General features: G+C 39.8%; 1 protein-coding gene across 4 annotated transcripts in view; it reads right to left on the bottom strand.

The window, feature by feature from the left end:
* The window catches only part of APP (amyloid beta precursor protein), a 185,391-nt gene that overhangs the window by 99,555 nt on the left and 59,275 nt on the right, over positions 1-26,561 (bottom strand). For all 4 annotated transcript variants that reach the window (XM_063448265.1, XM_063448275.1, XM_063448291.1 and 1 more), the window contains exon 2: positions 14,064-14,231. In XM_063448265.1, coding sequence (XP_063304335.1) covers positions 14,064-14,231 — 168 coding nt within the window. The remainder of the gene's footprint in view (positions 1-14,063; positions 14,232-26,561) is intronic.

The raw sequence follows: 26,561 nt of genomic DNA, 5'->3' as shown, positions 1-26,561 counted from the left end.
TCTAACAAGAGACAGACAGCGATCATGTTTTCAAACACCTGCGTGAACGGGGAGGTCAGAAATTAATACACAGATTAATTTCTGACCTCCCATGCAGCAAGGCGATCCTAATCTGGGGCAGAACTTGAACATACTTGTCCCAATCACCAGTTGTCTCACTTTAATATAGCTCAGGGCACTGTAGCTCCTACTAACCTTAGGCAGCGCTGCCTTAACAGTAAATAACTCCTCTATAAAGACTTACACTAACCTGTAACCTCTACACTACCCTAACACTAACTCTATGGTACCATAATATTTATACCAACACTTATACTAAAAAACAAAACAAAAAAATACTATATTTTATTTATTAATATTCTTTTAAATCATGCAATATAAAACACCATATCTGGTTTCTGGAGTCGACTCTAAACCACACAACCTTTGGTTTGGAGGTCTTTTTTTTTTATAATGTCTCCAGAAGCACTAAATGACATTATTTTACCACAATTCACATTTCACGTTTATATATCTATTTAGACATCCACGTCTATCGATATGTAGCTGTATCTAAACATTTCTATCTATACAAACACAATAAAATATCAAGATAATGTAATCCTACAAAATTAAAACTGCATGTATGTAATTCATTATTTTAATTCCCAATAGGGCTACGCAGCCCAATCCAACAAATCCCAGATGAGCAGGAGTTGGATATTTGCCTGAGGATGATAGGCAGTGTAGGCTCCTAGGCCAGGTGACCCAGTGTAATATAATGTGCTTTGAAGCACAGAAACAATAGGGGAGTGTATGGGTGGGTGAGCGCGCGCTCAGTGACAGTGAGCAATGTACTGATTAAAGCTAGGGTTCTCAGGGCATATTTAGTAATTCCGGTACAGAATAACATTACATTTCTACAACAGGCAAGGCTAAAATTATTTCCTTAGGATGTGCAACTGTTCAATGATAAATACAGAGAGAGAAAACAAAGTAATGAAAGCAATAGCTTTACATTACTCTGCTACACCCCAGCTATGCCAAGCCCCACTCTGCGCTTCCAGCGACAGTTACAAATGACAGCTCGAATCAAAGCCCTGGGGAGTTACACACAATATGAAATGCCTAGTGCAATTTAAAAGTAATGTATATTATTCTTTATTTCCAGCCCCCTCCCATCCTTTCTTCAATATCACATTCCACCTCTCCAGACTAGCTGCTTGGCAAACAAAATACTTAGAATAAAGAGTACGTCTGAGAGGTTGTTACAGTTACTGAAATATTCGAAGGATGGCAAAAAAAGAACACTTAGAAAAATAGAATGTGACGGCAGATAAGAACCATTCGGCCCATCTAGTCTACTTTACAGAGGGTGTAAAGGGTATCGGTGTACGTTTCCACCACAGGTCTATTTGTTGTGTTTTTTTAACCTTTTCAGAGCTATAGCGCTGCAGATGATGAATTTACTAACTCAGTCTTGAGGATTAAGCCGTGTTATCACTATTTGTATACCGACAACAAGTATCTATGTAGTAATCCTTTCATCAACAGAGGTAGGGTTACTGCACCTACTCCTGCATCGTTAACCATTTCCCCTTTCTTTTCCAAAGTAATAAGATTTATTTTATTTTCAGTATTAGAGCAGTGAAAGTGTGAATTTATATTATAGTAAAAATTATCTTTGCAGAATGGAAATGGGACAGTACAGGAATACATAGTGTAATTACGGAGCACCAGCGTAGTCTGCAGCGCAGTACAGAGGTCTATTGACTAAGCACAGAATGACACCTGAGAGACTTTCGGTTGTCTTGAAGTCAGTTCTTCTAAAAGAGACTTGACTAGAATATATTTTTAATTTGAAATTCACTTTGAATTATCACAGTAGTAAAAGGACAGCTATGCTAAAGTTCATTTTAGGTGGCTTTCCCCCCCTTAGTCCCCCTATAAAAGGTTAAAACTCTCCTTATTTCTAGAGCCGTGTGTATTCTCCGGCACTGGCCCCACCCCCTTTGTAACATCATCAAAATGGCAGATTTTTAGCCAAACCAATGCTTTCCCATAGGGAAAGTATTGGATTGTAAAAATTGGCTATGGGGTGGGGTCAAATGCCGTTTTGGCCAATCAGGACCTCTTCATAGAGATGCATTGAATCAATGCATCTCTATGAGGAAAATTCAGCGTCTCCATGCAGAGCGTGGTGACGCCGAATGTCAGGGCTGCTTTTTCGGCAACACTGACCCAGGAAGCACCTCCAGTGGCCATCTAAGGTGGTATCCCTGGAGGCAATGTAAACACTGCCTTTTGTCTGACAAGGCAGTGTTTGCTTAAAAAAAAAGCCTGAAGGGAACCATTATACTCATAGAACAACTACATTAAGCTGTAGTTGTTCTGCCGAATATAGTGTCCCTTTAAATTCATTTTTTAAATCTCACTATTCGGCTATTCACAAAAGGCAAGTTCAGTTATTTTATCCATATATGTATAACCATACGGCTACAGGTTAGCTTCTAAAATCAGGTGTGCGTGTGCCCAATTCCCTGGATTCAGATCATGGGAGTACCCTAAGCCACCTAATCACTACCTCAAAAAAATATTGCATACCTCCTAATTGTTTATGAATAGGAGGGCCAGTCCCTATTCTGGGTCCAAATCACTCAGTCTCTCTTTTCTTTCCTAATGTCCCAATTTCTAGGAGCTCCATATTGTTGGTGTGTCTGAGTGTATAACAGAGCTCCGCAGCAATAATACTCCCAGTAATGTGTCTTTAAACTATAATAAATGTGGAATCAGTCTGTGTAAATAAGATACATTGTTCTATGTCTAAATTACATTATAGTTGCATAAATGATCAGTATCTTTAACTTTCTCAGTGGCCACTGCCCCAAATCACATTCCTAAGCTTAAAGGGTCCCTCTTGGTATATTTGAAATATTGGAAGGTATTCTATTACTCCCAACCGATATATCCCATCCCTCTTCTTATCTACACATTTGTGGCTATCCGATAGCCGTTAAAAATCTGCAAAATCTTAATATACATTTTCATACATTGACCCTACATTTATCTTTGTCCAGTTCTCCTAAAACAGACCATGGAAATTCCACCCATAACCCCAAGATACAGGAACACTAAATCTAAACTTATTATTCTATAACAATAACCATACCCTAACTCAGACCTACCGTATGTTTATTGTAGAAAGAGCATTTTCACTGCATCTTCAGAAGAATTATACTGCTGCAACGAAAGCTATTTGAAAATAGCAGGGATGCATTTGGCTCAATGCGGTTTCATTTCATTTGAAGGTGAATAAAGTGGACCTTAGGAGTCACTTGGTGATAAGGGTGAAATGCAGACTGAGGGTTCAGTGGAGAGTATTGTAAGTGATAACTGCATTAAATTAAATCACAAAGATTACAGTCAGCCAGTGCATTGGTTGTCAGGGGAACGAAGGGAAGGAGAAATGATAAGTAAAGGAAAATTGATATCGCTAAACTAGTGGTATCTGTATGTTCTACTGCAGCCTTAGAAAGAAAGGGTCACAAACATATCTGGGCATAGTTCAGTGACGGACAAACATCCCCTCTACTTTTGAAAAATAAAGGTAGACAGTACAGGCCCGAATGCATGCAGGGCAATATTAAAGAGGCACTCCACTTTCCAAATAAATACAAAATAAATAATTATTTAGTAGGTATGCTACAATTTCAATTCATTGGTGTATATCTAAAAATAGCTTGCAAAAGCTAAAGATCACTTGTCTGCAGCCTTTGCAAGCCCTCCCCTTCTAACCCCGCCCAGAATTTCTGTGGCTGTCCAATCAGAGACTTCTCAACGCAGCTCAACGCGAAGTCTTTGAAAGGCAGGTGCTCTGGGAAATTTCTGCCTCTTGAATTTAACTCCACTGAGGTAAACAACCAGGAAATAACATCTATTGATATCTGCACTTTTTGTACAATGAAAACGCAAAGGACATCCTCTTCACACATAAAGCACTTCAGCAAGCTGAAATAATTTATGGGTGTGGAATGTCCCTTTAAGTCAAGTGTGAGAATCACACTTGGTGGAACTACATGCCGTCTGCCACACACCTGGAGATTCATGTATTGCTCTGGATGGTCAATTAATAAGAAGTCAATCAAGTAACGTTCAAGGGAAACTTGATAGCGTCACACTTATTAGTGAACCAAATCACTATTTGACATGTCCATAAAAAAAGGCTTGTGCGACACTTGCCAAATAGCGACCTACAATACATTCCACTTTAAAATTGTAATACTTCTACCAGCTACTAGAATACCAACAAATACCAGTTAGGTTAGGCGTTGTCCTTCTTCTAACAGGTCTCATTGAATTGGTTACAGTGCCTACACAGTCACCTGGCACTATCCCTCCATTCACTGTTAAACCATGTTTGAGCAGTTTCACACTAAATACCCTGACATCAAAAATTGTTTAACGCTGAATTGAAGCACAGCACCAGGGGACTACACACGCTATAAACACTTCAATGAAAAGAAGCAGTTACAGTGTCCCTTTATGTGCTTGTGTGGGGAAGAGGTGAGCAACATGCAGAGTTTGTGAATTTTAAGCTATAAAGACTACTTAATATATTGGACAGTTTAAGTCTATGTTGCTGATGGCTAACATTAAGTTTTCCAGATTTCATGGACAGACGTTTAATATTATGGAAGTCATTCTCACAGCCAGGGTGCAGAAAGTGATTCATTGGTTTCATACATTCAGAGAGTGAATTTGTATCCGTTAATTGGAGACCTATTTGCTTTAAAGCATTCCCCAATGCCTTAAGAAAATTTATAGACTCAGCTCTATGAGAACATTCCCCTGGAACCCCAGGTATTTTGAATGCAAAATGATCTTTGAGGAAAGTGCCGTAGAATAAAATTCTAAAGATAAGCAAAATGATTCACTTGTAATATTCCAAATGCTCATAATATGCTCTTCTCCAGCAATTCATCATCTAAAATGAATTACCAAAAACATGTGAAGCCCAACGGGCTGAGTGGATTTAAGAATTTAATAACAATAGCTGTGTATTCCTGACACTATAGTGTTAAACTATTTAGGTTGTGGTTGTCTACGCCTCCATGGCAGAGATCATCAATCTTGATAATCTCAGCCAATCCAATGTTTTCTCATAGGAAAACAATTTTAATGCATTTCTATGGGGCACCTCCATGCAGACCGACTGCCCCTAGAGGTGCAACTAACCAGCAATGTAAACCTTCCCTGAAAAGGCAATGCTGACACTAAGGCTGTCTGGACATGCTACAAACACCAAAACCACTACATTAAACTGCAATGATTCTGGTGACTATAGTGTCGCTTTAAGTATGAAGAACTGCCACGTAATTTTAAACCCACTCCAGGCAAATCTACTCCCACGTTCTTGCAATGCAACTCTTGACAAACCTAATCCCACATTACTCCATTGCCATTTTTATTGCAGGGCAAGACATTACATATTATTACAGTAACTGCTAAATGTTACCATTTTATTGTGATTGTAACATTAAGCAGTTACTGTAATAACTGTACCGGATGCTGAAGATTCACAAATGATTCAACACGACTCTTCTCTGAAATTTGCTCAGTGTGATTGCTGTAGTCCGAGCATGTCAAACTCAAAGGCTAACACCGGCCAAGTAAACAAGGTTTAAGTCTATGTGGGCTGCAAAAAAACAAAAACTTAAATTTTCATAGAAACTTAAGTTAATTTAGAAAACAGTATGAAAAAAGTTGCCTGACACTGGACGTCCTCACGCTCATATGGCTTCAAAGTAGGAGACATTTCAGGGGTTTGCTTTGCGAATTTATCAAATGGGATAGAAATCACGGGAAGAGTAAGTTGCTGCTCCAAACAAAACAGAACCAATTCCATTCACTGAAAAGAAAATAATTGAAAGTTTGCCCTTTAGTGGGTTCCTGCTCAGATCTCAAGATGGTAAATCAGATTGATCCGACCTGTAAGGGCAGATTGATCATTTCAGAACTTTCCATTGAGCTATAGATGAAATTTCCCTAGGCAAAGTGAGATTATCCTTTTGCATTATGGATACACGAAGGTGTTGGAACCAAAAGCACTCTAAACCATCTATATATATATATCAATCTTGATGCAAAATTTCAGACCCTGCGGTACAAGCAAGATGTACAAGTTCCTTGCCACCACAGACACATGGCATGTTCCTAAAAAAAAACAACTCCCTTTCATCGCTTCCATTCACTTGTAGGGGTTACATTTCTACTAGCTTTACAAATACCCTGCATCCAGGGAAGCTTCAGGACTTCAAGCAATCAGTGTGGGAAATCTATCAAGTCATCAGCATTCAGCTCAGTTATTTAGCTTTGATCGAGATTAATTTCCACCAAGTTACAGCATGAGAACGCTACTTTCCAGTTATTGTGGAAGATGCAGTTAAGAATCACAAATCGATATTCCAAAGATTTAGTCTCCCTGACCCTAGTGAGATAGGTCTCCCTCACAGAGCTTTCAATACAAATTCTTAGATGAAATTTTTTACTTGCCCTCCTCCAGCGCAGAGGCTCTCTCAGCATTACATCTCCTGCGACATCATTGAAGAGGCATTGCCTCCTCCATAGTTGGTTGCATCTACGAATTCACATAGGAAAGCATCAAATCAACACTTTCTAATGGGGGTCTTCTGTGTCGCATGACAAGATATGACTCAGTCAGTGCTGTCTACCTGAAAGTCACTAGAGGTAGATTTAATCCTGCAATATAAACATGGTAGTTCCTTAGAGTAATAACTAAAGGATCACTGCACCCAGATCAATTCATGGAGACAAAGTGGCCTGGGTCACTTTAAGCATAATAAGAACATCTTCCACCCAATAAGTCACCATTTAACAGTGGTGATCTACAAATGATAAAATTGAGCACACTACAGCCTACCCTTTTAATAAGCATCAGTGGGGCCATTGTGCCAATTGTTCTTTGAGATGTATTATAGTTGGAACATTGCAAGGAATTCATCTCAAATGTACCTGGTCTGTTCTATTCATTTCCTTTTATCCCCAGTGTTACTAATGCCAAACTCTGGGTATATTAAAGGTCAATGAGTTTGGCAGGTTTGCAGTTTTAAAAGAATGGGGAGGGAGAGGGGGGAAGCAGGATCCATGATGCAATGGAATAAATGTCAATCGAGATTGCCAGAAAGCATTCTAAGTGAGGAATATACAAAGTTCTCAGGTTCCGAAGAAAACCAAATCAAGTGTAAAGGGAACTGGCATGTAGCGAAACGAAGGCGAATGAATGGCGTATTTTGCAGGACTAAACATTTCCACTCGTCCACAGCTCACTTCCAACAAGGAAGAATATCTAGCACTAGATCAAATACTTTTGTATGTCTGCATAAAATAACTTTGATTAGTTATTTTCCAGTATTGTTGAGTAACTAAGTCAAGGTTGAAGTCTGTCCAAGTGGAAATAATGCTCTTCAGAATATACTTATTTTAAAATGACGTCTAAAAACGTAGATTTGCTAAACTGAGCCGTAATGTACTTTTTAAATAGTCATAGAAACTGTATGTTCCTTAAGTAGAATAGTCACTTCTGGGATATCACAAGTGACTGTTGGATTACATGATGGAACCCAGGAATAAAGACATGTTAACTTGAATGTCTGTCCTCATCATATTATCCAGCACAGCCTCCAGCTCATGCCAGTTTCATCTGATGTTTTCTGATGCATGAGCTCTACAGAACATGTTGCTACAGGTAACTAGTGCATATCACGCCCAAAGATGTCTGCTCCCCCAGCTAATACGGCCTCACCTTACACTCCCAGAACCAACAATACAGGAGCTCTGCATTAAACATCCTGCACAAACTCCCACAACTCCCAGAACCAACAATACAGGAGCACTGCATTTAATATCCTGCACGAACTCCCACAACTCCCAGGCCTCACCATACAGGAGCACTGCATTTAATATCCTGCACGAACTCCCATAACTCCCAGACCTCACCTAACACTCCCAAAACCAACAATACAGGAGCTCTGCGTTTTTCCTCAGCACTAGCCACCCACCCAGGTTCCCCCTGAATATATAGCATGCTCCTCCAGCTGTTTGAGATTCTCACTCAATTACCTCTTCATTCCCTTTACATTTTACCAATAGCTGCAATTCTCTGTGAACTTCTTTTAGCCATCACTTCCAAATTTCCCCTGCAGCCTCGTGTCTCAAATCCCCACTGTATCCTTTAGATTGTAAGCTCACGGGCAATCTAGCTAAGCACTTTGTATAAAAGAGCTTCAATGGCTAGATTTCAGCTTATGGGCAGGGCCCTCTCTACCTTTTGTATTTGTGTGTGTATATTGTATGTTCTCCACTAATTGTACAGCGCTGTGGAATCTGTTGGCGCTTTATAAATACCAGTAATAAATAAATAAATAATAGGAGATTGTAAAATGCACCACTGCAAGCTGCTTGGAGCTCCTCTACTACATTTTGCCAAATATAGTCTCACTCGTACGACAAGAAGAATTCCCTTAAGCAAAAGAAAAGGAACCACACTCACACGTGATACCAGGTGCACTGAAGCAGGACTAGCAAATCCAGAATATGTATATTAGAGAACAGAAAAAATCTACAGGTACTCACAGTGTTCAAGCCACAGGCAGGTTTATTGAATCTAAAAGGCAAAGCAACCTTTCAACTTCCTAAAAGGTCTTGGCTGTCAAGCCCTCCTTGAACTGAAGCCTTTTGTAACAACCCCCTCCACTCTCCTTAAAAGAAAAATAATAATTTGACTTACTGACATACACACATACTGATAGATAGATAGATACATACATACACACAGACATACATGCATGCTGATATACATACACACATACATACTGATACATACACACACACACACACACACACACAAACAGATATACACACACACACCTCATTTATCACCCACCCTCCACTTCCTTACCTTTAAGTTGCAGGAGGGTGGCTGGGGATGATGGGAGCGGATGCCTCTCCTCTCCTCGGCTGTCTCTCCCCCCGCATGGAGTAAGCTGGGAGGAAGTGACCGGCCGTCACTTCCACCCAGCAGCACTTGCAGTGCAGCTGCGTTTTTTTTTTAAAGGGGTCCGGTCGTGCTATCACATGGCCGCAGCGCCGACCAGGCCCCTGAAGATATAGGGCTCATCGGGTGGCCCTAAATGCTTGGGCCACCTGATGGGCCCCAGTGCAGATGCACCTGCGGCAATTTTGGTGCTCCACGTGGGGCCCGGGGCTGCCGGGCCCATAACAACCGTCATGGTTGTCACCCCCTGATGGCGGCCCTGCCTGTGAATGTGTGGGGTTGGGGAGGGGAGAGAATCAGGTAAATACATTTCACATTGGTTGAACCCCCAAAGCCACCGCAAATCAAGCAGCAATGTCAACAGTCACAAAGTGTTTTTTTTGATGCTCTGAAGATCAGATTGACCGATTGGCATCTTTAGATATGTTTAATTACATTGTAATGAACAGCAGATTAACATATGTTCGGCAGCTACACAAGATCTGATTCAGAGAGACTGCAATGTTTATATTGATGGGTTAAGACACCCACTGAAGCCGCTTTCTGCATTTTAAACTCCGTGAAACAATGTTGGACGTTGTGCATGAGGATGTCCAGTGTTTTCAAAATCCCCATAGGAAAGCATTGATTCTGCTTTGTGATCATGTACGTAATGTAAGGACTTGGAACAGTACCTACTTTGCCTTGACAGACCTCCCACCCGTAACTTCTTTTGGATACATTGCCGTTTACATTTTGCGCAATCACACCAAATGTTCTTTAGACAGCAAGCTTGCAACAGCAGAGGCCTCTCCTTTATGCCATATTTGGTACGTCATAGATAATGGAATACTTAGATTCACCAATTTGAAGCCACTCTGAATATGGTGACACTTTCTAAATATATAAGAATCTACAGAACAGAATAAGAAAGTGTAATTCAACCAATCACCTGGAGCCTTCCATATCTTTCTGAAATGGATGTGTGTTATGCACATAATGCAAGGTACAGGTTAAGATTTCTTCTCGCCTTACACAACTGGGAAAATTTTGCCTGAAATAAACGTGATACTCTTTGATGTCTTACAAGAACAAAGTGTGCTTAGAATGTTTGAATATAATTAAAACTGATGGTTCAGTCTGATTTCAAAAGACAATTACAATGGACTCCGTTTTAAATAGGAACAGATTTGCGGCATGAGAAAATTATTGCTGTTCAGAGCAATCTATTCCACTGTGTCAACAAAAACTGGATCTGGGAAAGAGTGACCAGCATAGACTAGATGATGACAACAAGAACAGCTCTTTAATAATAACTGGTCAATGCCATGAAGTATTGTAAATAGAAACAATACACAGAAGTAGGATATATATGGCAGAGGAAAGCAGCTTGGGGTCAAAAGAAGATGTTGAAGTCAATTGGTGTGTTGATACGGATTTTTTTAGACTAACGTGTTTATGTTTCCGTATTCTGCAGTGGATTATATTATTTTGAGTACAAGTTTGTGGTATTGTGTGTGATACATATGTATGTGGGCTGTGTATGTGTGAGTGAGGGTGGGTTGCGTATGGCGAGGCTGCTTTTGGGATTGTGTGTGCAGGTGGTATGCCGTATTGTGTGTGGTGCTATGTGTATGTGTGGGACTGCTTGGGGTATGGCGTGGGGAGGTTTCTTGTGGGATTGTGTATATGTATGTCAGTTGTGTTGTGTTTGTTGTGGAAGTTTGCATGTTTGTGTGTGCTATTTCCATTATTTGTGTATGTGGGAGGCTTCTTCTGCAGCTGTATGTGTATGTCTGGTTGTGATGGTGGCTTCCCTGGAGTCCAGTCGGGCTAGGGCTGGCCATGTACAGGTCAAGGGCTGCAGTGGATGCTGCGAGTTGTCCTCCTTCATTGTGATCGCTCTCTCAAAGCATTGCAATTAATACACTGATGACTGCTCCTCACCACCTGCTGCAATCATTCAGTTGGGTCTGAAGAAGTCTTACTGGGACCCCAGCAGCATGAGAGATCCTCAGGTTTCCTCAGCCAGTCTGAGTCTGTAAACCTTGAGTGTCATATCCTGCCAACTACTGATATACGGCATGAAATATTGGACTCTCCCAGAAACTACAACATGTATAAAGTCTCTGGAGGCCAATGTTCTCAATGAATTTAAAATATAGATCATATTAATATCATACGCAACACTATGTTATGAAATCATTACATTTCAAAAATAAATGTTAATTCTAGTCAAACGCCCTACACAGGACGTTACCACCATAACTACGGCAGCTTATTGTAGTGGAGTCTATGGGTGCAGCCCTATCTTTCTAAAAGGAGACCAATCCTTCTGCAGCTGCCAAGATGATGAATGAAGTTTCACTCTGGTATTCATACATTGGAATTGGACTGTACTGGGATAACAAAACCGAGAGCCCCAGTTGGGAGTGAAGAGAGCAAGCATTCTAGGTAAAACCCTTTCACTTGCTGCAGCTCCATTTATCTGTCAATTACATTCATCTGTTCATTGACGGAGTGGTGCTACTCAAACATGGAAATTAATTTCTTCTTGTACTCAGGTGTGAAATTTGATACCAAAAATAGTGGCTTCAGAAATCCAAACAGCCAGCTTATATATCCAAAACTCGAGAACGATATCTTTGGAAAATATACCATATGTAAATGGTAACCACTGCTCTTATAGGGGACCTGTGATGGTGCTTTGAACGTTATGTCATTGGGTACCTTCCCTCATTCCATCAATATGCCCCATTGTAAGGCGGTACGGAATTTGCTGGCGCTATATAAATAAAATAATAATAATAATATGCTGTGCCAGGCTTTCCAATATTTCCCAAAGAGGAGCAGTGTTGGAGAGAAGGCTGCCACACAAGAAGCTGGACTGATGGTGGCACTTGATCTACTGGGCTGGAGGAAATACGCACAAAGATGAAGATGATGCATACTAGGTTGGTGAAAATAGGTTTATATGGATACTGAACATGCCAAAGTAAAAGGATTAGACAGAGTTAAAAAGGTTCACTTTAAACTCAGGCTTTTCAGAAGGGGTAGATAAATGCAATGGGAGTGGAAGATCATTATAAGATATGAGATCATTTACAGGCAGTTGGGGTGAACAGCTGCATGTTTGGAACTCTTATTTGGGGTAACAGCTATGCTAATAATCAGATCTGTAATTGTTATTTTCTGTTCATAGACACTGTCATTTCTTGACGAGAGGCACAAATTAAATAAATTTTAATGTTTTAAAATGTGTAGCCTAATTATAGAAGGTAGCATTAATTCGTAATCAAGATTCCCTTTGTTGGATTATTTCATCTTTCTTTTGATATTTTTCTTGACAGATGTCAGAGGCAAGCAGGACAGGGTGTGTGTGTGTGTGTTTGTGTGTGTGTGTGTATATATACACACACACACACACACTCTATGCACGGAGAAGAACGGAAGCTGTGAGGCAGGAGCAACCGAGCCTCGAGCTCGGGGTTAAGCCGTTGCCAAATCTTTTTTAACCTCTAAAGGTAAGAAGGCTCACAGACACGCCTACCCCAATAATAATTAAATACGTTTATAAGAATATTGACAGTCTATCTTAAATAGGGAGACTATGGCACCTGTTAATATGGTAGAGCACAGCAAATGAAGAGGTCAGATGATTTAAATGCAAATACAGTGTTTTTTTCTTGTACTCACATGTACATTGAAACAAGATACAAGTAAAACCTGGGGATGATAACCTTTAAAATTTTAATCAAAGATATTCATATGTACACAGTGTTTTAAAGTTTGTTTTCATTCCCCAGCGTGTACAGTCATCGTACCCTGGCACCAACCATATTGTTCTACTCAATCCAAAAGCAGGCCCTGGCACGGATCACATTGTTCCAGTCACTGCATTTAGATGATAGAACTGCAATAACAAAACAATCGAGAGACAGTAAGGACAGAGAGCGGAGAATGCTATGGGGCCTCCATTATTCTTTACAGGAAGGATATAGGTGTAGTCAGAAAATAAATAAAACTCCCCTGTAATTGTATCTGGAGAGCAGATTGTAACGGAGTATTGTGGAAATGGCATAGGATATTGCGTGTTCCAAACAACGTTTTGTTTGATTTCTTCTCACCTTCATACCGAGCAATTATCGTCTGTTGTGAATGCACAATACACCCTACAGAGCTTTCTGGGAGAGAAGTTTATTGCAGGCTGGGGCAAACAGGTAGAGAGCAATCTTGCAAAAGATATTTGCTTTTGTCGGAGTGTTAAATTGAAAGGGACAAATAAAATGACATTACTTAACCCTCACTGGGTGGTCTGTGATGATGTTCGCAGCCAGGAGAGGAGGAAATAAAGGCGAATGCACCTTTTTATTTAACTTTTATGTGGGGTAGGGGGTTGGCACATAGATCTAAAAAGGTAGGAGAACACAAAAGTTAGAAATACATGTGTGACTTTCTAACATTAGAGTGCTCCTGTAAAAGTCAAGACAAAATAATAAAAAACATTTAAAATGGTGAATAATTCACCCCTGGAGAATTTACTATGGCTTGCAATGGCAATTAATTTTTTAATATGTATAGTTCTATGCTGATAATAAGTTTTGAGAAACAGAGGAGAGAGAAAAAAAAAAAAAAAGGATTGTAATAAACAATCAGTCTTCGCTAACAAAATAAAAAGGGGAAAAGCTAAAAACTGTCTTGATCTGGACAATTTCCTGGACTTTAACCTTGTCTACCTTTCTCTGATAAATATTTGAGAATCCCTTCTGTAATTTCACCAGCACTAACTCACATCTATCCTTCCAGAAGGTGATGCCACCTTTGTTCTCCTCTCAAAAGCACGACCTTGTGTGGTCCGCACTGCCCTCTGGATGAACCACTACACCCCGCAGAGCTGTTTCTATTGCACAGACAGGGCCGGTTTCATCACAAAAAGAATCTAGCATTTCCTCTATTGATGAGATAATGCTTCCCTTGCCCAGTCAATTCTCTGTTACACACTGGATGAACACAAAGCACCATGATCACTTACCTCCTGACAGTACTGAAGGATGCCCTCCTTGGTCCCAATGCAGCTTTTAGTCCCAGAAGCATCAGTTTCCCACTTTCCATTCTGGACATTCATGTGCATGTTGAGTTTACCGCAAAACATGGCAATTTGTGGCTCTGCCAATAATCCGGCATTTCCATCTGCAGGCACCTACAAAAACACAATAACAGGAGGTCAGTAACACTATTGGCAGCTATATTTCTATAACCAACAGATAAAAGCAAAATATACCATTTTATTCTGTCAATACATAAACAGAATTCTATACCCACATTATAAATGGATTAAACATTTGTACACGATACATAGATTTTCCTTCCAATAATTGAATAGCAGTGTAGAAGGACACACACACACACACACACACCGAGGTTTGAGCAGCTTACAGACCTACAGGCTCTGCTTCCAATTCCCATCATCCTCTGTGGTTATGTGAAAAGAATATATGATAATGTTCTAGTGTAAATCCGAAATTGATACTAGACACTTGGTAAGTCGAATTAGAAACAGCTCATAGCTTGGTTTTAGATACAGAATTACTTTGCTTAAAAAAAGTCATATTGTGTGGTATGTGGGAGTGACATAAGTATACATAAATTGCTTTCATGTCCGTAAGAGACATCTTTTATACCCATTACGTCTTCTAAAACTGCAAGAGCCAATTCGATCCATAGGGTAAGAAGAATACAAATGATGATGATGATTATTATTAATGTCGTTTATAAAGCAACAACATATTCCAGAGCGCTGTACAATTTGGGAAAAAGACCATACAATACACAAAGACCAATACAAAAGATAAAGAGAGCCCTTCCCATGATCTACACAGTGATAGGGGTTTAAGATGGCTGCTTCATGCTTTAAAGTAACACTCTGAGCACCATAACCACTACAGCAAGCTGTGGTGCCGGGAGTGTCATAGCACCATCCCGTGGTTAATTGTCAAACAACTTGGAAACAGTTTAACAACTTACTTGGGGTCCGACAGATGATGGTCACAGCATCCAGAGGTGTGCCACCGCGGTGCTTACCTGGAGGAGGTGAACAGCACATAGGTGACCCCAGGTAGGTTGTCAAACGGTTTACAAATGGTTTGACTACTTACCGTGGGAGAGCGCTACGGCAATCCTCGCACTATAACTACTACAGCGTGCTGAGTGGTCATGGTGCTTTGATAAGTATAATATGTATTTGGATTGTTAAAATCCATTGAAAGAGTTAATAGTATGGTAAACCGTTAGGTCCAGGATATAGGAAAGTGACTAGCCCACCCTAAAAATTAAAACACAATCAATCATCATTCCGGGAGCAATTGCCGCAGTTACATTTTAGTGTATCCAAAGTCTATGGACTGACAATATTATGGGTAAAGTCTGTGTCCCACTCTATAATTTATTCATTTTTAATCAGGCCACCCCGCTGAGGCACTTCAAAGAGTACAATATGAACATTGAATGTAATCCGACTTAAGAGTATTACAATCCATGTTCAAAATACTGTGGAGATGAATATATACTTTAATAACTGGAAATTGCAAATATAACAACATGCCATGCAATCATTAACATTTTTGCCCGCACAAAGATTTCAAAAGCTTTTTCAATAAAAGGCAGTCTTTAAATTGCATGAAATTGTTGGATGCAAAAAAAAAAAGACGACTTGCATTTCTAACACTGAATGCTCTTATTTAAAATGACAATCTTGCCGCTAAGCTGTATCTATCCTGAAAGACCGTGATAAATCACCTGCTATTATTTACAGACAGCCCACTGCAAAGATGTGTACGGAACATATTAACCAGAAACTGTGAAAGGGACTGTTACCGTAACGGTTTCCTACAGCCTCCGGGATAGGTGTATAAAATATTAAAACCAGGTTAGGGGTTTCTGGGTCTCTCGGTCTGACATGTAACTACATCATCACTATATAAAAATGAAGTACTGGAAATTAGATTAGTTTGACTATAGGTCTAAAAAAGTGATGTGGAAAAGAGGGCAGTTAGATTAAATAAATAAAAAAAATATATATATCTATCCTCTAGAATGTAAGCTCATTGAGCAGGGCCCTCCACCTCTCTGTTCCTGTACGTCGAGTTGTCTGGTTACAATTACATGTCTGTTAGTCCACCCTTTGTACAGCGCTACGGAATCTGATGGCGCTATATAAATAATATTAATAATAATATCAACCTATTAAAGAGTGAAAATACCATTACAAATATCAATCTTTCAGTATTGCCTCAAAGAAAACCCTCTTACACCAAGTTTAAAGGGACACTGTAGGCACCCAGACCACTTCTGCTCATTGGAGTGGTCTGGGTGCCAACTCCCACTACCCTTAACCCTGCAAGTGTAATTATTGCAGTTTTTCATAAACTGCAATAATTACATTGCAGGGTTAACTCCACCTCTAGTGGCTGTCTATTAGACAGCCACTAGAGGTCACTTCCTAGTTTCTAGCACAGGTTTCCTGTGCTAGAGCGTCGCTGGACGTCCTCACGCTGTGTGAGGACCTCCAGCGGCGCTCTATTCCACATAGGAAAGCATTGAAATGTTTTTTCAATGCTTTCCTATGGGGAGACGTAATGCGCATGCACGGCATTTCCGCGCATGCGCACTAGGTCTCCTCGGCCGGTGGGCGAGATTAGTCTCGCCCACCGGCCGACGTAATCACCAGGAGGAGCGTCGCGGAGGCGGAGACAGAGGCGAGGGACATCGCCGCTGTCCCAGGTAAGTCACTGAAGGGGTTTTCACCCCTTCAGTAACCGGGGATTGGGGGGTGGGAGGGAGAGGGACCCTCCAGTGCCAGAAAAACGGATCGTTTTTCTGGCACTGGAGTTTCCCTTTAATTTTAATAAGGACATTTTGTCACACTGTTTGAAAAATGAGATAACCGCACCAAAAAATTAAAAAATAAATCCACCATAACCACAAGTTGTAGTGGTTGACAGTATTCCACTGAACAATATAAATTGCATACATTCTACGTTATAAGGGTAATTTACCATCTGTTTTGCACAAATTGTATCTGTATATATTTGTAGCCATTACATTAGGATCACATGGTGGAATTTTTGATTTCTTTGTATTATCTTGTGTCATTATAATAAATATTATACATCATACATATACTTGGCACTATGTGATATTACAAATAATAATATCCTGTCTAGTGTATAAAATATTAATGCATATTTACTTTTATTACTTTTCAAGACAAATATATATTTCTTAGTTACAATATTTTCTTTGATATAAAACACTGGAAGGCTGGTGTGGGGTGCAGTGCAGCATATCCTCCCTGTTCACTAGAATCTAGAGGTTGTGTGCTTCATCTTCATGTGATTCTTTTGTGGAATAAAATGGAAGGAGGTATGGAGGAATGCTGTTGACAAAGAACTGCACAAGTGAGGGAGCAGGAAGGGTCTCTTCTAGTTCGGCTCTGGGTGTGCTTGTATACAAGCTGGTAGCCAAAAATTCCAAAGGCCTCCAGGCCTGGACCAGCCACCTTGGGTATTTACAGGAAGGCTGATGTGTCTGCGCATTGACCAGGTTGGCAAACAATTTCCTAATCTAACCATATTCGCCTGCAAAGAGGAATACGCAAGCAGGCTGAGCTGCTGGTGGGACCCAGGTAAGTTGGATGGTGCTTGGAGTGCTCCTTTCTCAACCCACTCTTTAATTGAAGATAAATTATACTATTTTCCAGTGAACTCTTTGACTGTAGTGTAATGTAATTTTCAGCCTTACCAGTAAGTGTTCCTGTGAAAGACAACCGATATACTTCCACCTACCTCAAATTCTCAGATTCTAAGCTTTTTTGAGCAGGGTCTTCTTTACCCGTTCCTATCAATGTAAAATGCACATGTGAAATATATCGGTGCTATATTAATTGTAATAATATATAGCAAAATTAAAAATGGCCGGTTTGTGATCAAATGTTTAACCATGTACTGACACAGAGATTGCTGCCCGACAAACACAGTATGGGTCTTAACGCACCTGCTCGAGATAAACATGTGTGGGCATTTAAACATTTCTCTTTTTCCTCAATGACTCCCCTGTTCCCACATTTTGCAAGCTACTCCAAGACTAACTCAGATGAAAGAAAATGTTGTAAGTTTAGATCAAATAAATAAGATCATACGACAGATCAGTGTAACATATAGTTTGCTAGTGGTTGTAGAGCTACAAATTCTTTGGATGCTTAAATGTTTTGTTTTAATTAAAAAGCACTCTGCTGATCTTTGTTTGTACAAGAATTGAACATTCTGATAACAGTTATTCATACACAACTCTCTTTTTCTCCAAACCTTACAGTGTTTGCCTTTTTTTTTTTTAAATGAGTTTAGCGTACTTTCAAAAACTACTTGAGCTGCATTAATTCCTGGTTACTTGAGAAGTAGAAACACCAGCAAATGCTTGTACTCAATGCAAATATGTTTAATATTTTCTCTATAAAAAAAAAGCATCAGAGAAAGAAAATAAAAGATCCAGTATGGAATGTCCAGTTGAAGGGACACTATAGGCACCCAGACCAATTCAGTTAATTGAAGTTGTCTGGGTGCTGTGTTCTTATAATTGCACTTAGTGCTGCAATGTAAAACATTGCAATTAGTCTGCCCTCTGTGGCTGTCTACTAGACAGCCACTGGGGGCACTTCTGGAAAGTAATGGACTTCTGGACAGTTATCTGATGCTGGACATCCTCACGCTCTGCATGAGGACCTCCAGCGTCAGATTTTTCCCAATAGAAAAGCATTGAGTGAATGCTTTCCTATGGGGAGGTCTAACCCGTGTGCGGCATTTGCTGCGCATGTGCATTAGACCCCACTCATCATGGGATGGAGGAGGAGACTGGGTTCAGGTAAGTAAATAAAGGGGTTTTAACCATTTATTTACTGGGGAACTGGGGGCATGAGGGAGGGGGAGGCAGAGGAATCGGTAGTGCCACTAATACAGCTTTGTATTCCTGGCACTACAGGATCCCTTTAAGAAACATTGTGCAGTTAAAGACGTTGGAAACAGAAAATTATTTTCTTTTTTTCAGTTACAGAATGGATGGCATCACTCTTCACATTTGCTGTAATTATCTGTTGAAGGAAAAGACCAGGGCAGAAGCAAAGAATCTAATAAAGATATGATGCAATTAACATAACGGCAAAATGCATAATCAACACGTCTACTCACACGTACTTGCCATCTGGGCTGCCACATTCATTTAACAAAGGGATTTGGCCTTTCTACTACAGAGTATATGGCCAGAAAGCTCATCGTAACAGGATCTCGCCCACCAGCATTATGACCGTTCAAAGCCAGAGAGATCCTCACAGCGGAGAGGAGAGTTTTTGTTTTACAAAGCAGAGTTATGGGGTATAGCATACAATCACGGTGGGAAGAAGTTTGGGAACAGTTATGAGTTACGGCTTTAACCCCTTAAGGACCAAACTTCTGGAATAAAAGGAAATCATGACATGTCACACATGTAATGTGTCCTTAAGAGGTTAAAGGACCATAATAGGGTCAGGAACATGTGCATTTCTGACCCTATAGTGTTAATCAAGTATTTTTCTTACTTTTATTCCAGCAACGCATGTGTGTGCCGGCGCAGGCCCTGCCCCCACTCTACCTCCTTGGCTGACATTATCAGAATTGATGATCTCAGCCAATCCAATGCTTTCCGGCCTATCAGCATCTCCTCATAGAGATGCATCTCTATGGGGAAAGTTCAGCTCCTCCATGCTGATTGACTGCCACTGGAGATGTCCCTAGGCAGCAATTTAAACACTGCCCTTTTACATGAAAATGCCGACAGGGACTTGCTATACTCACCAGAACAACTACATTAAAAACCAACTGTACAGAGATAAATTGTTCTGGATTAAAGACAACAGTTCCTGTGAAGCTTTTAAGTCACAAAGCAGTGTTCTACAAAACAGTGTTGTAGGACATTCAAAAGTCTAGGTTGGGATTCTGAAAACTCTAGCCCTCTAGATTTTGCTAAATTACAACTTCTTTGATTCTTTGAATGAAATAGCTAGGGAATCATGGGAGTTGTAGTTCAGCAACATCTGGACTGCCAGAGTTTAGAAAACCCTTGTAGGTGAATATTACTGTTTGAAGTTATCTGGCCAATTTCTAAACCCTGCACCACCTGTGCTCCATATAAATTAATTTGAGAATCACCATTGCAAAAGCTACACTGGGATTTTTTTTGAGGGGGTGGAAGGGGGGTGGATGGGAGACTGTAGGAATCCAAATAACAAGTGCGTAGGCTGATGAAGAGGTTTGTGTCAAATGTAAGCAAACTAATGTAGAAGCTTGAAGATAAGATGGTATAGGGGCAACACAACAATAATCTGGTGTACATCTCATGGAGGACATGCAGATGTTGGGCAGACAAGATAATAGATAGTGAGAAGTATATGCTGGAAAGGAGAAGTTCACGGTGGTTTTAGTACTTTAAAGCCACTGAAATATTTATGTCTACTCTTTTTAAATCTTTATATGTACAGTCAAAGATAGAGAACCGTGACTTTCAGTTTTCTGTTCGGGATTCCGATTCCCATTCTAAAGATGAGCAAATTAATTTTAAAACATTATATTTGCTCTGATTTTTCCATCTAAAACAATGATTTATGAGCTGCGTTACTGAAATCAGGTCATCTTAAAGTATCCTTATAATTTCCTAGAGGTAGTGCTAAATAATTAATGATGAAAGCTTATTTCTATTCTGCTATTCTACAGACTCTGTACCAAATGGCTGCAGGCAGTTGTTTTGATCATTAATTTGTCCTGTAATACATTCACGACTGTAGAGAAAACATAAGGCAGCACCAATAATAAAACTGTAGAAGGCTTTGCTTATGTCCACCTTTTTCTTTTATTTTGGAGGGGGGAGGGCACCAGCCTTGCATGCCAAAAGCTTATGACAACTAAAACAACACTCTGATTGGGAAAGAGACTCTGAGGGATAGCCAGGTGCTAAAGGCTAGTTGGCATGTCCCGAGGGCAATGGATAACTGAAGCTTTAAAAGACAAATTTAGAGGACTCTTCACAAACACATCTTTATGATAAGCAAAGTCTATTACAAACGACAATAATCTCGCAATATATATATTTTAAAGGTAGCCTTGCGACATAAGGTTTTGCCAGTAAAGTGGATCTGTTATCTACACAGCTGTTGCTGTATCTTTTCATTTTTCTTGGTCGACTTGTTTCTAGAAATATAAATATTTAACTCAACTGAGCAAAAGTCATAGCTTCTAGTATAAAATGTATTGACTTTCTCCCCAAGTCCTCCTTGTAAATATGTCAGAATCAGCTTCTTTCATGGAAGGAGGAATCCATAAAGCGCAGTATTAAAGCAGCTCTGTCACCCCTACTTTTGAGCATTTCATAATGATACAATTTTTATCTATTGCTCATAAAGACTCTATTGGAGTTCCAATCGTACGACAAAGAAAGGGGATAACTTTGTCTTCTGGTAAGTTCCTAAGATGACAAAACTTGGCGGAGTTACTTCCATCAAGTTGTAATCAATTCCCACAGCAGTCGCTAGTGATGGCTGTGTTCTTCCATAGACATCGGTGTTGTTCCTTCGTGCCAGGAACTGAGGATCAAAGATGGCAGCGCCCATGGGGGGCAGCATGAGGTAAGTAAAACTAACCTCTACTGCAACCAAGTGCCTCTGCAATCCAAACGGCAATGTCACCAGCAGGGGTCCTTGCAAAATATGCAAAGATCCCATAAGCTGACAGACGCTTTAATTATACAAATCTTGCAAATTAATATGGCTGCTAACCCCTGATGTAAATTAGGCAGGTTCAAAAATTGGTTATTAAACTGGTTACCCCAAATTATACAGTAAATTAGTTACACAGAAATGTATAATGCAGGATTTTTAAACAATCTCTGCTATGATGCAGCACATTTTAACAAATGCTACTTTGTCAATGTTGTATGTAAATCACAGGCATGTAATGTTAATTAGCAGACATCGACCTTTACTTTAAAGGGACACTTTAGTCACCAGAACACCTACAGCTTATTGTATTTGTTCTGGTGAGTATAATCAGTCCCTTCTTTTTTTTTGTGCTTGTCTACAAAAAAAAAAAAAAAAAGTATTCAGAGAAAATGAAGTGTTTACATTACAGCCTAGTGGTATCTCCACTGGTCACTCCTCAGATGGCTACTAGAGGTGCTTCCTGGGGAAGTGCTGCACTCTGTGCAGCACTGCCATTCAGTTTCTCCACCCTCTGAATGGAGCCACTTAACTTCCCTCATAGAGATGCATAGATTCAATAAATCTCTATGAGGAGATGCTGATTGGCCAGGGCTGTGTTTGACTTGGGTGTGCTCTGCCCATGATCTGTCTCCTTGACAGTCTTAGCCGATCCTATGGGGAAGCACTGTGATTGGCTCACAGAATCACTTCTGATGATGTCAGCCAAGCAGGCAGATCAGGGACAGAGGCAGCAGCTGCAGACTTGCATACAAGTAATATTTTACTATATTGAGTGGGGCAAGGTGGGCTAGATGGCGGTTTTAAAATTACAGGGTCAGTGATACATATTTGTTTTCCTGATCCTTTACTGTCCCTTTAATAATTGTGTGTGTGTTTGCATAGCAGTATACATCATTTTACGGAAATAAAAATGCTAGTTTGCTGTTAGACAAACGGAACTTAGCATGTCATTTATGATCCAAATGAGACAAGCACAGACTGGATTTTATTTTTAATTTGTAAATATGACACTACACTACACTTTTTATTCCTGATTAGTATATTAGATTGAAACGAGGTTTGTGGAAGCACTGGGTATTTTCACACACGTATATAAGGTTATTTCAAGGCATATACATATTCATGTGTTCCGGCTGGAGACAGACAAGGACAAGGCTGGGATTTGTTCATGAAGACAGCGTTGCTATGGTCACCTTACAGACGGAAAATAAATCCAGCAAAGATGGATGGAAGGGAGGAAAATGTATGGAGTAAAATGGTCGATGGGAATTTTCTAGTGCAGATGCACATTTTCATTTCACACAATGACATTAACATTTTGCAATAATATATTATATTTGAATTAGGTCCGTAAAAAAAAACAAAAAAGTTTACAAAATATCAGCAAACTAATCATTTTCTGTGCACCAAAAAAAGATTTAAAGAAGATTGCAGCTTAAAAAAAACAAACCAATTAATGTTTTTTCATAAAACCAGATTTAACCAAATAAATAATTACACCTGTTAAATAAGAATGAACACTGACGCAATAAATCATGGATATGAAACATTCATGGAATTTCAGCAGAACGGTAAGGTATTGCATACATTCTGGATACTTAACATTCCTTTGAGACGTCTGGATAAAGTGGGCACAAACCTCACTACTGAGAGGATGTCCAGGGAGAAATTAAAGACCAGGAGTTCTCTGGTGTAACAATGTTAGATTTTGAAATCTATTGTGAATTTGCTGGTAAATCTACACCGCTTAATGATGTTGGGGAATTTTCCTGTTCTACAGCCATCTGTTTTTACGTTTATCAGACTCCAGCTTGCTGAAATGATTGCTTTATGTTGATGTTTAATCTGCATAAATTCAGCGACTTTATGATTTAGTCCATTTGTCATCTGTTATTTTGACATATTTGAAGGAATGAATTTGTAAGAGCTTGTGAAACAGTCTGAATTTGTCGTGTAACCCTTTCTCTGATAAAGGAAGATGAACAAATGCATTGTGGGAAAGCTACCAGCTTTTAAGGCTAATGTCAAGAGATTCAAAGACAAAACATCAGAAAAGTCGATTGGTCGTATTTCAAAAAAGAACAATTTTAAATCCAGTAAATAAAAGCACCTATTCAATGCGTGTATGTGAAGTATAAAGAAACTACAAGAGAGCAATTTTGCTGAAGAGTAGACGAGTATTTTTGAGCAGTGAATAAATCTAGTTAGCAAAAACAGGTTTCTACTTTTTAAAATCTGTATTTCCCCTAATTTAAAAATGCATTCAAGTGCTCTATGAACATTTTATCTATGCCACTAACCACATCACATACACCTCCCCCCCGCCACATCCCCTGTGCATCCTTCTCCATAGATAGGCAGGGTAAAAAGGGGGGCCAAACGCCTACCAACTGGTTCAAAACCGTCCAAAAAGGGGTCCGCCCACAGAATGGCTCACTAAGGATAGACCATGCAGATAACACTGTTTCAGCATTCTCTGCAGGATCCTAGTGCCTCGAGTGTAGCACTAGTGTGTATAATGGTGCGCTTCTGCTTTGCTTTCTGGGGAGTGCGTCCTGGTGTCCCCAAAAGCTGCACAGTGGAAAAGGACCCTGAAGTAGGCACTGTCCCACTTAAAATGGGACTGTTAGGCCCGAAGTTGCTAAAATTAACACCTTTTTGTTTTAAATGGGTACTCTGTGCACCATAACCACAACAGATCATGGCCATTCTAGCGGTTAAAGGTATCAAAGGTGTGCAGGTGCCATTCTCCATGATTTGGCATGTTTTACAATATTTAATCTCTTGATCCGCATGGTCCCTCTGCTGTCATTAGCTACAGTGGAAAACAACGTTTACACATTGGCTTTTTAAGTTTAAATGATTGTAGGTTGAGAGCATAGGGGGCGAAAGATTGTAATACTCACGCCGTAATTATTTGCTGCACACCCCCTGTAGATAGCCAGCATCGCGACATGCATTATCCTCTTTTTTTTTTTTTTTACACAGACCGTCTGCAAGGGTTACATTAAACAAAGACAGTATTTTATTTAATACACATTTTTTGGGGGGTTGGAGCCACCCTTTCACGGGAAGAGGGGGTACCAAACTAGGACATGGAAAGAGATAAGAGCTGACATAGCAACTACACAAATACTGACACTTCAGCACTGTGGATGGAAAAATAAGAGTACAAAATGATTTTAAAAGCTACTACAGTAAATCTGCCAAAATACATGTACTTGCCTGGCTTGTAACATTTTGGCCTTGGCTTCTAGATTCTAGATCAATGTGTCAAAATCTGTACCATTCTGTACCCTTGCAAAAATCCTTCCTTTCAATAACATACCTTGAAACATTCCATCATCAGAGTGCTCATGCACATCCTTAAGATGGATTTAAATATTAGTCGGCATCCATAAATAATTCTGCTCTATCTTGCAACCCCAAGCATTACTTGGTCTTTCTGCACTGTAAAAAAAAATACTGTGCTTGCAAGCACTGTGTAAGGGCATCATAAATCTATTACATAGCACTGCAGGTAAAGCTGCCAGCATGTGAATCATTGATGGCTAAATCTTAAAGTATTGCCGCTTCCTGCTGCAGACAATAAATAAGATTAATGAAAGATATCACGCCTAAATCTGCATTATTATTATTTGTACCAGGAGTCAAAAAGTCTAGAGTTTGAAAGACACACATCTTTTGACAAGCTTTTCTTAGGATTCTGCTCAACAGGACCACCAACAGGGGGTGCCACTAGGTTTTCAGATTTATAGTGGACATTCCGGAATCTGGACACTTTTGTAGAGGAGAAGGGGTGGGGGAAATAAAAGCAAAGCACATCCTTAAATCAATGTTCTGTCGTTTTTTTTGTTTTTTTCGGATGCGCTTTCGATAGCAAAAAGCTGGGAATAGTCTTCTTTTAATAAAGCAAACGAACAAACAAACAAAAAAAAAGCTGTCAAATCCCAAGACCACCCAGGCTTGACTGTAAAGTGTCACATTTGTTGTGTGTATGTGTGCACAGCACCCAGCTACAGTAACAAATAATGGTTTCTACCGACTAGAAAAATAAAATGAGAAAATAAATGAATAAAAAAATAAAAACAAAAGCCTACCACACTACCGTGTTGAGTTTTTTTTTTTTTTTATGTACCTCAAAAGCACTATTCACCTCAGTGAGCACTTCTGTAGCGTTTACCGAGGTGAGTGAATGAGGACGTGTCACTGACTGAGACGTGACAATTCTATTCTAAGATGCTTCAGCTGTTGTTATGGTAACGGGGCCTTGTAACAGTTCACAGGTCTCTGGAGTGCTTGCCGCTATGGCACCCTCCATGTCAACGGAGCCCATACACATTCCTGCTCTGTTCTATTATTTATTTACCCTTCTGCTGTGAGTCATATATTCACCCATGAAGGAGCATGTGCTGCCATTTCCTGCACAGTTTTCGGTGATTTACAGCAGGAGTAGCAGAGTAAACACAAATTAATGACACAGGGAGGGTAAAGGAATTTCACAGGAGCCAGATAAATTCCAAACACACAAACTAAATGGAGACCCAGGTTCATACAGAACATACAACCTAACAACTCACCCCTCCCACCCCCCCCCTCAAATAACTAAAAATAAATGGCATTTTTATTTTCTTGTTTACTGCAAAGAAATGGTCACATACTCTATTTTAAGATCTTTGCTGGGAGATATATTTATTTATTTAAAATTCATTGTCTATATAATGTATTACAAAT

Source organism: Pelobates fuscus, chromosome 1, assembly GCF_036172605.1.
Source record: "Pelobates fuscus isolate aPelFus1 chromosome 1, aPelFus1.pri, whole genome shotgun sequence".
Classification (NCBI taxonomy): domain Eukaryota; kingdom Metazoa; phylum Chordata; class Amphibia; order Anura; family Pelobatidae; genus Pelobates; species Pelobates fuscus.
This window is presented reverse-complemented; position numbering and strand designations above follow the sequence as displayed.